The sequence below is a fragment of the Trichoplusia ni genome, chromosome 9 (assembly GCF_003590095.1).
Source record: "Trichoplusia ni isolate ovarian cell line Hi5 chromosome 9, tn1, whole genome shotgun sequence".
NCBI lineage: Eukaryota > Metazoa > Arthropoda > Insecta > Lepidoptera > Noctuidae > Trichoplusia > Trichoplusia ni.
The window spans coordinates 1220418-1234390 of NC_039486.1; the positions used below are offsets into that span (position 1 = coordinate 1220418).

The window sequence follows — 13973 nt, forward strand, 5'->3', positions numbered from 1 at the left end:
TACCTTATATACACCGCATAGATTAAATCCTTAGAGCGGGAACTGTTTTTAATTTCGTTAAATACCTTTCTTATTTCTAATTGGACACGCTTCATACTGCGGCTGAGGTGTACAAGCAGAACATAAAGGGCGACCTGATAGAGCTACTCAATAAGACTGTGACAGCCGCTGATGAAGGAGCCAAAGCTACCGCGAATATGGTTGCTAGGTAACGAAGTATTTTACTATAGATATACACTATTATATTAACCCTACGAAAGCTTACATTTTAGAAGAGTAATAAAATTGTCCCCGCTGAGTTTTCGGCAGGTGATCTAAGATTTTATGAGCTAGTTTACTTCCTTCACGGAAGAGAGTAAACTAGCTTACTCCCGGACTTCGCCTTGGGGCTGGTCATGTCTCATACAGTGTATTATGTGGGCCGATCCCGGCGGCACTGCAATGCCGGGCCGACCCGTGACGGGAGTGGAGCGAGCCCCGAACATCCCGTCAGCTTACAAAAATCAGTTTAATATACTGGTCCCTCAGTGAGGGAGCTTTCAGATATTAAGCTGAAAAGAACAGATACTACACTTTGATCTTAGCCAAAAGGCCGAGAAGCGATGTCGTACAAGAGTCCGCACGGGGTAGTCATTAGGTCGCGGAAAATCTTAACACCGCCATTCAGAATCATGACGTCACAAGCGCAGCGCCATCTAGCGAAATGCTCTGGTACCACGGAGTAGGTATACTCCCCTTGGTACGTACTTGTTTACGGAGCGGTGTACTCGGGAAGGGTGCGCTGCTGTTGCTTTTGTCCCACAGACTTAGGTGTGTTTCGTCCTCATTGACAGACATCGGTACCGCTTACGATATCGACATCTCTTGACTTTTTCCCTTTGCCTGTAAATACAAATGTTGTACAAAATACAAACTAGGTTTTTTTAATAAGCATTCTTCAGGCTTATTTAACAGGTGGATTAAGTAAATTTTAAAAGTTAAATACTTGCACAGCCAACATCTTTATGGTTTATCAAATGCTAAGCTTTATTCTTATAAATCATCAGCTTATCAATTAGGAACAGCCCTTCTAACCAACTGCCTTTTTTATTTCAGTCTTTTTAGTGGCAGGTTCTTAATTTACTTTAATTTCGTTAAATTACCTATTGGTTTATTAGTAAATTAGTGATAGCTTTATAGGGATAAGTTTATTGATAACTCTGTTTAAAAATAATCGAATAGCATAAATTAAGATATATTGATAACCCTTTGTCTAGTTATAACTAAAAACCTTTATATATTTACATACATTCTTATAGGTGAAACTCATAACCTACTTTTTAATTCGGCTAAAACACTAAAGCCTTCCCCTGAATGTAATAAATACTTCTCTGAAAACCGCATACAAACAATCAAATTGAGAACCTCCTTTATTTAAGTCGCTTAAAAAGTTTAGTAACCTGCACTCCCGCCGACATGTCAAACTAATGTGTTTGCACATGCCTTCAAAACAGCCCTTATAGTTAGTTTTGTCTTCACGAATTGATAATAAGCTTTCTAAAGAAATAAGAGAAATTGAAAACATTGGACTCTTGAAGAAAAAAAATCTTAGTGAATAGACCATACCACAGTACATTAAATTTACTTCAAGAAGTGGCGGTATGGATTACCAGGTAAAAGAACTTTTCAGCAGGTTTCAAGTGTTTTAAATTCGTCTGCATATTTTTATTTATTTTTTTACCTTAGAACTTCGAATTGGATGAAGGTTTTGTTAATTTTTAAAATATTATTGTCAATGACCAATTCAGACTTTAAAAACATATTCATTCCCCAGAAATAAGAGGTGTCTGGTAATTAAGAAGGTACATAAATCTTTGTAAAGGTCTTCGTTGCGTGCATGCGTTGGGATCGAACACGCAACACTCGCATACAAATCCATACTTAATCCACTCGTAATAATCAATACCAACATGTTTACCCATACAAGTATGTTCCTATAATTACATATATACGCAAGAGAGTGCATAACTACTATCGAAAATGAAGTTACCAAGTCACCACTTATCTTAACTTATCACCTAATCACGGACTCAAGAATCATATCTCATTGTGAAGATAATATTCATTATGCAGACGTGTTTAATACACCATATACTTGCACTAAAAATTGGCGCCATACTTGGGTGACTGGAAAAGTCATCGCTATTAAAATTAATATTCTACAATTTTTTTTATTGATACTGAAGATAATTTAAAGAAGTATGGTTGGTATCAATTTATTTATTTATTTTGCTGCTCAGGTGCTAATACTGTCTCTGTAGCGAATAGGCAATGGCAAAAACGAAACCAAGGTTTTTGTCGACGGTCCACAAAATATCCTGCAGCTGAAGAAAAAACCAAATGTCCAATACCCGAAGATTTTGGACTCCAACCGACTACCCCATACATACTCATAAGTAGATTCACAGTCCAAACATTTTAATCAGAACTAGCGGCCGCCTACAGCTCCGCCAACGTAGATGCTGGCTTGGAATACCACTCTACATGTTATTCCCAGTGACAAACTATCTCTTTACTAGTTTTCATCTAAATCTGTTCAGTAGTTTTCGCGTGAAAAAGTAACAGACATCCACCCATGCAAACTTTCAAGTTCCATATCATTAGTAGAATGGTCGCTTATCAGAGACTTGCGTTGCCACGTGTCTAAATGTATATTTATATAAGACAGGTGTTAAAATTGATGGAAGAAAATATATCTTAAAGTTATCAGCCATTGTTGTGTTAGATAACTTACGATAGCACCAATGCGATTTTTATCTAACCTTAAATAATAGGTCAGGGTAGTTTTTAAAGTGTCGACGGTCGTTTTAAATGAATATGTGTTGAGTATTTAGTTGTTTCTCCGTGCATTTGTGAATTGGTAAGAAGAGAGATTATAAGGAATGAAACAAACACAAATAGATTTTACGTAAATTAAAATTATATTATTTAGAAATATTATGAGTCGTACATATGTGTACTGTATGTTTATGTGTGTATATGTGTATGTGGTGCACATGTGTGTAACTCATTTATGTTTTTATTATATATATTTAGTTATAAGTACATTTAAGTAAGATAGTAACTATATCTAGAGACTCATTGACCCCACAGTCAAACCAGTGTAACGGTTTTGTGGGGCTTAGTTAATAAGTTACCTAAGTTTTTGTTTAAAGATTAATAAATAAATAAATAATAACTACCTTTAAATAAAATAAAATAAATTTCTTTTGATAAAATTTGAATGGAGATATATTTAAGCAAAAACGTGGGTTTTTTTATCTATTAATTTTGTTATACTTAAATAACATAATTAGACTATTTTGACAACCTCATTTTCAAAGCTGCATAAAATGGATTAATGCGATAGGATTATTCAGATAGTGGTCAGTAACCGTGTTACGTACCTACGTTTTAAATACTAGCAAATGTAATTATCTTTTAGTTAGTAAATAACCACTATCAGATAAGCTTGGTACAGTATTAGTTGAAGGTAAAACATAATTATTCATATTTATTAGACAATGCTTTTTAGATATGATTCTTTTCAGGGTTATATGTGAAATTGTAACTCCATTAGGGGTTTATCACCACATGTTCACATATACAAGTAGCGTCGAAATTTGGATTTTATTTCATCCTATTTAAGTTCCAAATACGATAAACATTCTTCGCATAGGGGTAATAAGTAATTATGAATTTATTTAGACCTTAACACAACTTTACAATTTTATAGATAAAATAGCTGATGCCCGCTACTTCGTCCCCGTGGGTAGAAGATATAAGTTATGATTTATACCTGCCCTGTTTTTTTCACAGTTTCCGTTGTATCTTAGCTCCTATTAGTCACAGCGATTATAGCCTAAAGCCTTCCTCGATGAATAGTCTATTCAACACAAAAATAATTTTTCAATTTGGACCAGTAGTTCCTGAGATTAGCGCGTTCAAACAAGCAAACAAACAAACTCTACAGCTTTATATAATAGTACCTATAGATTATAAAAAAAAAATCGTAAAATAAGTATCTACTTTCAAATATGTAATACTATTAACTATGGGTATATAAGTAATGATCACAGAAAGGAGGTTATAAATACGAAGGAAATAAAACAATCAAAAAAACATATTTAAATAAATGTTTATTTATAACATACAACATACAATTGGCACTTCTTAGCACTACTTAGCTTAGTGATCAGTTCTTATTAAACATATACAAGTAGGTACAATACCCTAACAAGACTGTTCAAGAGGTTTAAGGCCAATATTGCACATGTAGAAGAGAGATGGCACACTACACTTTATAGAGCGGCATCTATTTCGCACACCTCAATAGTTACTTTAACTACAGTAGCAATCCTTGTTAAGAACCCATAATTATATAAGCCCTCTTAAACAAATGATATACAAAGATTAACGTTGACAAAATTATCACTCAAATGTATGGAATTGACAAGTCTAAATCACATAAATTGTCGTAAAGAAATGTCATCTCCATACAAGAACAAAGTACAAATTTATGAATGCCGACGACAGTGGCACCAGTAGCGCTGCCATCACTTCAATAGCTGTCAAATTCGTTTGACGAAATTTTAGTTCCAATTTTCGTCATCGGCATAAATAAATTTATCGTGTTTTATCTTTTTTAAAGTTTAATTAAGGGCTGGCCATCTAACACAGAATGTAAGTAGAAATAATTTCATTAACGACTAGCATTACTATATAACTACATTAGAGTACACCTAGAAATTCACTTTGGTTTGATTAAAATATATAAGTAAGGAGTTATACTTATAATGGCGCACCGAACAACATTAACAACTAACGCTTAATCCTGAAAGAAACAGCATAGAAGAAACTAACCACCTTTTAAAGTTAAGTTCTGAATCAATCAACGGATTAAATTGAACCACCTTTTCAGATTGGACTACACGGATAGCTGAGTGGTTGAGGTCAACAAGCTCAAAATACTGCGCGACATGTCGCGTGTTCGATCCCCGCATAGGACAAGCATTTTTGTGATCCATGAATGCTTGTCCTGAATCTGAGTGTTGTCGTGCATGTGATTTTAATGTTCCTACATCGGGAGTAGTTTTTAAAAAGGAAAAAAGAAAAGATACTTCGGTGTCCCAACACAGACCCTGAAAATAATACAGGTATGTACATGAACACAGCATACGCTAATTAAAAAAAATAACGTACAGTATTCCTTACTGAATCATTTTGTTATATTAATTGTCTTCAGCCCTAAACATATTATATGGTTCACCTTCTTTAACTGTTCTTTGATTTTCTTATAGAATTGCATTTTATAACATATTTTTTAATAAGTAAGTATATCATTTATTTGCATTAATAATCTAATAATTTATGGCGTTATAGCAAAAATATTTAGTAAGAATAATATAAACAGAATACTTAATTTAAACGTGCGAGGTTTATAATAGTCTTAAGTATAGGATTAAGTCAAAGTGACGATTAAGTTTAAAAACTGGATTTTCTGGCATAGTACATAAGTAGCATTAAATAACGCTATGAGCACTTCACAAAGGGCTTGTGGAAGCGAGACGCCACTACCCATCACGTATCGCGCTATCTCGCTCTATCAATTTTGCTCTAAGAAATCATGGTACATTCATGGTCCCGATTGATGAAGGCACAATAATATACTTAAATAGACTTAAAATCTTACAATATGATATATTATTTACAAATAGGCAATTTAGTAGCTTACTATAAGCAAAATAATGTGTTTTCTTCTATGTAACATGTTTAATATTTAAACAACATGAGGAAGTAGTTCCATGAAACTTATACTCCCAAAATAAAACACTTCTGCTGTAATCAAAGTACCTATCTCCTAAAAGGTTTTTATCAAAATCCAACTGACTTTAAATATTTTGATAGTAACTATCGCGAGAATAATTCAATAATGATATATCAATTTTCAAATCGCAATATGAATATAAGAAAACTCTTTTCGAATCTCATCAACGGAAAGCGAGCTTGCCCACTCCCTGTAATATGTACGTTAATAACAACAAATTAAAGTCCACATTTAAATAATCACAGGCGGCGATGTAAAGTTTTATCCTTCACCAGCCACTTCAAATCATTGCAATACGTACCTTAACCACTAAAAGTTAAAGTCCATATTTGAATACCCACTGGTGGTTATCACCAGTCTTAAGAGACTTCGAAGCTATCAGTGAACCCATGGTAGGGGTATATCCCCCCGAGCACGTACTTGTAGTTGCCGAAGTGGTGGATCCTGTACACTCCTGGGGGGGTCCCCACGGGGATCTCCCACTCTATCTCCGCGCGACTTGTACCCATTACCTTGGAGTCACGGATCCAGATGAACCTTAAAAAAGAGAAGATTTTTGTGGTGACTGACGATAAATATTGGTTCTATTAGGGAGTATGTAAAATAAAGCTTTTTATTTGAGAATTTATTTTCTAAGGATTACTTTTTGATTCCCCAATAAGAGAAAAAGTCAGCAAAAAATATTTAGTTTTGAGCAGTTTTAGCAATTAGTCAATTTCAGACTTTAACTGTTTCACCAGACTCTTCCAAGTGGAAAATGTGACTTGCGCCAATTGTTACTAATGACGAGGTACCTGTAACTACTAACAGTGGAATTCAAGAACATCGCTCAACAAAATGGCTCCCAAACATTTCAAGCTGAGTATGATAACTTAAGAGTAGTTAGGATGGGCAATCGCGGTAGTTTGCATAGCGTTTCCGTGGTCTCAGATACAATGGAAGGGTGAAGCATTCCGGCGGAGCAAATTCATTCAGGTGGTTCCAGGTATACATACTTGGTCTCCCAGTCCGCGTCGGTGGCGACCACAGTCCAGGCGTCGTCCTGCTCGGACTCGAGGCGCTCCACGGCCGCGAACCAGCGCCCGTGGCGGATGCTGTTGCGCGGGTGGCCCGACACCTGCAACGCAAACGGGGAAGTCGGTCATGGAAGATTCATACGTTCCTAGAATTTATTCGTAAGTTCCCGTAGCAAATGGTATTCCTATCCCAATAGTATGCCGATTTGCTTTCTTCTTCATTTGCTTGCAAAATAAACACTTAATTATTTCAAAGAAAATATAAGTCCAATATCAGGTGAAAGCCCCGTAAGAATTGTGTGATTTGTAATCGAATGATACCCAAATTTACGTTTTTTTTTGTAAATCTGACACCCCGCATATTATTCGGGCCAACATTTAGTCATTGGTTCTTATGGACCCAATTCCCAAACTTACAAACTGCGTAGTGACAACATCTCCGTAGCTGTACTGCTTGTAGGGCTGCTTGAGGCAGTCCCCGAACTCGTGTCTCCAGGGCGCGGAGTCCCACAGCACGGGCGCCACCAGCGAGATCAGCTGCCCGCTCAGGTCCGGGGGCGGCGGGCCGGCCGGGAGCGGGGTGCTCTGGGAATGCAAAGACTTACGGTAACATTAAACTTCTCTTATGAGGTGGTTTCTTAGGTTTACGCGAATGTTAGACATTGAAATGAAACTACTTTTACGGATTTTATCGCGGTTTAATGTTTGATTTTAGTTCCCGACGTTTCGACACCTCTCTTATGAGTATTTAGAACTATTATCGTTTTTGCTTAAACATTTCCCGAGCAGAGTTCGGCTGCTCGTGTCGTCAATTTTATCTGAATAACAGTGCTTGTTGAGAGAGTTGAGAGAGTCTGTTCTTCATAACCGATTTCACTGAATCGTAATTAAAGTCATGCAGGTATTACTTGGAAAGTAGTTTTTAGAATAAAAGTGATTTTCGACGGTCAAGTTTTTTTACGAGTACAATGTAAATTTCACACAAGATTTTAATTCATAACTTACAGAGATTAGGGCCTTCGTTAGCTCTACATATTTGTTCAGGTAGATGTCGAGTGTGTGTGGACCGTAGATCGTGGATGCAGCTTCGTATCTTTGAGCCTGAAACCAAAGAGAACGGAACTTTGATCTTTCCTTTGAATTTATTTACTCGTCAAGTTTTCACTCAAAACTTACGTGGATCAGAGAAGTTTTGAACGTAATGACAAAAATAATGTTTAAGAGAAAATTATTTATCCCAAAAAATGTGACAACAAATATTCTTCAGACACAAACCTGATACTCTTCAGGAGTAGCGATATAATCTGAATAAATGTTCGCGAGACCAGCGAGCACCACCCTCTTGGCTTCGGGGGCAGTCTTCGCGATGATGTTCCTCAACCTTCTTCCGGACATGGTGGTAAACTCCCCTGGCACAGCAGCCAGGAACAGCCCCCCGATGCGGGCGACTGAACAGGATACTGTCTTCGGCTGCCACTCGTAGGGAAACTTCGCCTGGAAGAATTTTTGCTGAGTGTACAGTGAGTTATGAGTATAATGATTGGAATGGATCTTTTTGAACGTATGGTTGGTGATTTTGGTGGGGATGAGACGTCGTAAAGTGTTGGTGATGAAATGCATGGCTGATTATGATTTTTAATTATTACTCGATTGTAATCAGGAACTTGTTCATAAATCAATATTCGAGTGTTTTCTTGTACTATTTGTGTTTTTTATTACGTGCTCAAACTTTGTGGTGACGTAGCTCGGACTATCAAATTATGACTGCTTCAGCTTACGTTCGTAAAATTCGAAAAAAACTTTGCCTTTTAACGAAAAATTTAAGAATGAAAAGTATAAGGCATTTACTGTGAACAAGGACGATCATAGCTCAGTATAATCAATGAACATCAGACCAAAATCCAAATTAAATAAAAATGCTCACAACGGGAGCACGATAGACTCTTTTCCATTTCGATGCAAGACTTACCCGCCCCGTAGCCAGCAGTATGGGTTTGGGCGCGTGGCACTTGACGTCCTCCCTGGTGGGCTCGGCGATGAAGTCCCTGACGGCGTTCCAGAGCGGGTTGGAGGTGGTGGTCCCCTGGCGGAAGTCGAAGGCGCCGGGCCCGTCCGTGGTGCCCGCCGCGAAGCTGTAGCCCATCGCCGGCGAGCAGCCGTACACCGACACACTCTGCAATACGGGTATATGGGATTCTTACAGATCCTTAGAAGAGGAAGCCTATTACTGAAGTTCTGCTGCCCGCAGCCTGACCGTCACCAGTATAAGCTAAACAGTTGAAGTAACGTCCCGTTGGTAGGAAACTAATTACAAATCCGACAATACATGTGAAGATGGGAGCAATAATTAATTTTTTGGAAGAAATATTTACTAAAGTGATGGATTAACTTAATAAATATATTATTTTTAAAATTACTGAAATATGTTAGTTGCAAGAAAAAAAATAGTTTAAGGTGAACTTTTCTTTTCTCCAGTTTTTATTTATTTGTAACTAGCAATACAAACAAGTACATTATCAAGAATGAACCTAAATAGTTGTTTTTTTCTACTCACCGTATTAAATGTTTCAGTTACAGGGTCAAACGGTGACACCTCTTCCTCCGGCATGTTAACGTACTGATGCATTATACCCACAGGACCTGTCAGATCTTCGCCTGGCTGGTTAATCAGCTCCTAAAACAGAAATTGGCAATATAAGTTTTAAAGTTTACTTGCAAAGAATAAAAAAACATAAACCTTTTATCGATACTTTAACAATTATGTTAAAGACCGTGAAAGAGACAGATAGAGGCAAACAAAATGTTGGTAGATAGCCTAACCAAAAAGGGGGAACAAATAGATTTAAGAATAAAAGGCAGCAAATTAAAAACCACCAACTCAAAAAATAGACCCCCAACAGACTCACCATAGCAGTCTTGAACATCTTGGTAGCGATGATCCGGGTACTATCGAACATGTCATTCCCGGGTCCTGATGCGAAGCACCTCTCCTTGGGGAGCTTGCACAGCAGCGATTCCTGGTCACAGACCTTACCGGAGAACTCACAGCGCGGCCCGCGAGTGTTCGGGGACACGTCGCCCAGGTTCGTAGATGCGAATGCACATACTATGCTACCCTGAAATGCAGATCTCGATAAGGAATATAATCCTCGTGTGAAAGGAAATTTGACAAAATTTCAAGTCGCATGCAGCATGCGCAAAGGCAGCCAGACTCGAGCATTCTTGGATCACATAAACGCTCGTCCTACTCGGGGATCAAACAAGAGTCACGCTTTGTGAGTTTCAATAAACTTTTTTAAAGATTTTGTCGTTTTTCAAAGCAAAATAAAATTATTTCGTGAATATGAGAATTCTCATATTCACGAAATAATTTTATTTTGCTTAGTATATAATAAAATAACTAATTTTGTTTAAACATTTTTGTTAGCAAACGCAAAGGAACTCAACCAAAACAAAACCCTTTTTTCTGATCACACCTTAAAACTATATACCACCTGTTTTACGGTAAATAGAATTTGAATCTGTCCAATGTAAGCTGACTTTCAAAAAGTGCTACTTAGTAGCCTAATTTGAATAACAATTAATTTTGATTGATTTTTTTATTTCATATCTTACCTTGCCAGGCAAAGTAGTATTCCCGTTGAGCGCCTTCTCCATAAGAATAGAAGCGTACCCGACGTTATCGGAGGAGATGAGCCGGTTGGTGTTGTTCATGCTGGTGGGGTGCACCGCGAACCAGTTGATAACACCCAGGACCTTGTCCTCGGGAGACACGAAGCGGATCTGCGAGAGGGTCTTGTCGACGTCGTATTTGTATCTAGAAGAAATCTGGTGATTAGTGGCCTTGATTCCTATACAGCGTGGGTGATGAGTTGGGAGATGAATTATGATTTGTTTGCGTGTAGTCTATCAATATGTATGTGTTTAGAAATATATAAATGTGTTTTCAGTATGACTAGTATTCATGATGCAAGTTCTGCTTATTATTTGAGACTAGGTGGCGTTGTATGAATAACTTGAAATGGAATAGTCAAAAAAACACTAAGTAGGTAAATTACTAAATCGTTTTCTATAAACCTGTTATTCTTACTTACGGAAATATTCAAAAACGATACTTTGTTATGGAAAGTTTTAAAATTTTCATTTGCCCCACACACTACCATACATACAGATCACTTGACAAGTACAGACATAGCGTGTCATAATGTTATTCCTAAATATCCTAAATTTATAAAACATGTCTCAACTCTTACCGAGCTCTCTCCTCCGGAGGGTTCCGTAGATAAGACGTAGGGGACCTGTTGATGTTGGCATCCAGAAGTTCAGCCTCGTTATACACCATTCGGGCTTCTGTCAGCTTCGTATGAGCTATCACTATACTCTGAGAATAAAATATAAACAAATGATCAAAACCGGTTCTTAAACAACCAACTCAGACGCGAACTGTTTTAGAAGTCTGTAAAGAATCAGACTTGTTTTATTTCTTCATTGTTTCATTTTATTTGACTACGAAAATGTAGCCTACATTTTGATTAAGAGATTAGTTTATTGTAACTATCTTCTAAATAAAAGTATAGCTTGGGCCTAAAATATACTGGAGTTGGTTATACATAGGTTATAGTATGAAAATGACGGTCTAATTTTAATGTTCAAAAATATTTTCAGGTTTAACAAATCAGTAGGACAGTTCCAAAAGTCATCTTGCCTACCTATACCACAAACACCTTTACCTCAGTAACACGTTTTCATGTACCTTATAAATCCCAATAATATAAGATATATAGGTCTCCTTGACGAAGCCCAGGATCGGCAGGTCGAAGAGGAAGTCCATGAGGAACCCTCCCGGCGTGGAGTGCGTGTGAGTCCCGCTGATGATCACGTTGTGTTCACCGTACAGGTCGCCGTAACGCTTCTGGAGGCGTTTTATCACCTGAAATGTGAATGCTATGAGATCTGAGAGCTTTTGTATCTTTATTTAGCATGGTAGAAGGTTGTAGGTATCAGTATCACCAAATTTGAAGTAAAAGAAGTTCAAGATGGAGTGTGGTTTAAGTTTTGCGTATGTTCCAAAGACTTAGACATGGCATTTTTTTTTTTTATAAATGTGTCCGAAAATATGAAACCGATGTTATAGAACCCATACATTTCAATAGACAGTATTTCATTTGTTTTTCTTTACCCACATTTAAAGTTTCCGCGTCTTTGCAATAGAGTGCGCTAGTGTCTGTATTAATATCACTATGAAATAATAGATGGCGCTAGCTGTTCCATAATATACAAGAACGTACGGATAAACAAGCGCGCGGTAGACGCGAAATATTACGAAATGAGTTAAAAATACGTAAGTAAGTGTTCTTGTTTAGAATACTAACCTCCTTCCTCACACCATGACCCATCATGGCGGCATCAACGGATACGAATACCAGCCTTCCTGCTTTATCTTCAGGGCCATCGTCTATAACAAATGCTCTCGAGAACTGTCTCAAGTGGATGCCTTGACCAGATTGCTCCAGTTGAGCGTAGCCCATCTACAATGAAATAAAATGTAGAGTTAAGTTTAAAAGCATCTTTAAAAATTCAATAGATAATAAAAAAAATCATGACCAAATACAGCCATTTTTTAGTTGGGCTTGACGTTAATACAAAAAACGCATAATACAAAAAAGTAGAAGCATGTCTTTAACTAAAAAAGAAAACAAAAAAAGAATCCTTAAAAAAAATATTCAAATTACGCGCCAAAATTCTAAGATTCTATTCTAAACGCTAAGTGTTGCTAGGCATTTTGATTGGTTAAAATAAAAATGCTTGTCTCTGATTGGTTACCAATTCCCGCGCGTTTCTCGTTTTTAAACTCACTTCCTTCGTTCGACACCTTTTTCGTGGCATTATGCCGGTTTCCCGTGCCACACGATTGTTCATGCGGTAACAATAGAAAACGGTAAACAAACAGTCTTTGTACGTTAAATACAAAGTAAATTGTATAGAGAGCTTGATTTTCTACTAATGAAGACAGAATTAGTATTTCTAAATTAAAATAGGGTTCAAATTGCCAAACGAAAGTGAAATATAATTCAGGGACTTATTAAGTTTAGTTTATTATAAATCTAAAATGAAGCCTAATATTTTTAATTTTGTTTGCTAAGGTTTTTTCTCCAACTATGACTAACGGCTGTACCGGGTAACATTTTAAAGCTTTTTTTTGTAAAAAAAAAATATATAATAAAACAAAATGTAATCTTTATGCATTGTGGAGAACAAATCAAATACTCAGGATTTTTGTCTAGTCCTCCAAACCCAAGGATTTCTAAACTAAACATTCAACATATAAACAGTAAACAAGAATGACTTAACGCGGATATAACATAAGTTAACTTAAGTTATAACATCGTACAAATGAGTAACAATAGGAACTTTACTACCATGTAATAAGAGCTATGCTCAAAGCAATATTCCAATTAGCATGTGGTCGGCTGCTCATGACCATATAAATAAAACAAAGTGAATAACATGAATAACATTTAGTGCAAAGTTCAAGTTAGATTTAGATTTCATTTATTTAAATAGAGGTTATGGTTATCGAGTATGACAAACATTGATAGATCGAACGAACACAGAAACAGGACTTACACCTATATAACCTCCTTGTACATAACCTTATAGAAGACAGCTGATTTAAAACGAACATAATTATAGCATTATGCATTTTGCGCTGATTTCAAGCGACTTCTACCTTCTACTTAGATGGAGCCCTGCTAACAAGACCTTGATCCAACTAATCAGTTTCAGTTATTACTATTCAAAGAATTTACTACATAAGACATAAGTCATATGAAGACACCTAGACCACGGTAAAAACTTAACTAGTAATATTACAAACGCAAAAATAAGTATGGACTCTTTCACACAAACATCTGAACGGTTTTTGCCTCGATTTTATGATCCCATATTACGATCATTCTGGCATCCTATTCCCCAAAACTAAACTGACTTAGAAAGAACATATTGTTAACACAATCCGTTACTATAATCATAAAGTCCTACTACCAAAACATTTGTTCTAAGACGAATTTAATATGCGTTTTCCACGCGTTATAACCTTTTATAAACGGACG

The 13973-nt window shown here is 36.6% G+C and overlaps 1 protein-coding gene and 1 non-coding gene across 4 annotated transcripts in view; both read right to left on the minus strand.

The window, feature by feature from the left end:
* Positions 1-411: 411 nt before the first annotated feature.
* On the minus strand, positions 412-604 carry LOC113497836. The gene has a single exon (XR_003400935.1). It is a non-coding gene; the product is annotated as a U2 spliceosomal RNA (small nuclear RNA).
* Positions 605-4140: 3536 nt separating this feature from the next.
* Positions 4141-13973, minus strand: part of LOC113497718 (neutral ceramidase) — a 36059-nt gene continuing 26226 nt past the window's right edge. For 2 of the 3 annotated variants that reach the window (XM_026877411.1, XM_026877410.1), the window contains exons 3-14: positions 12234-12389; positions 11615-11791; positions 11115-11242; positions 10477-10678; positions 9768-9977; positions 9416-9535; positions 8831-9034; positions 8137-8355; positions 7867-7962; positions 7279-7446; positions 6841-6962; positions 6205-6382 (exon numbers count right to left, since the gene is read on the minus strand). In XM_026877411.1, the coding sequence (XP_026733212.1) occupies positions 6205-6382; positions 6841-6962; positions 7279-7446; positions 7867-7962; positions 8137-8355; positions 8831-9034; positions 9416-9535; positions 9768-9977; positions 10477-10678; positions 11115-11242; positions 11615-11791; positions 12234-12389 (1980 nt within the window). Of the gene's footprint in view, positions 6383-6840; positions 6963-7278; positions 7447-7866; positions 7963-8136; positions 8356-8830; positions 9035-9415; positions 9536-9767; positions 9978-10476; positions 10679-11114; positions 11243-11614; positions 11792-12233; positions 12390-13973 lie in introns of all 3 variants that reach the window. The other variant, XM_026877409.1, reaches the window with a different exon arrangement.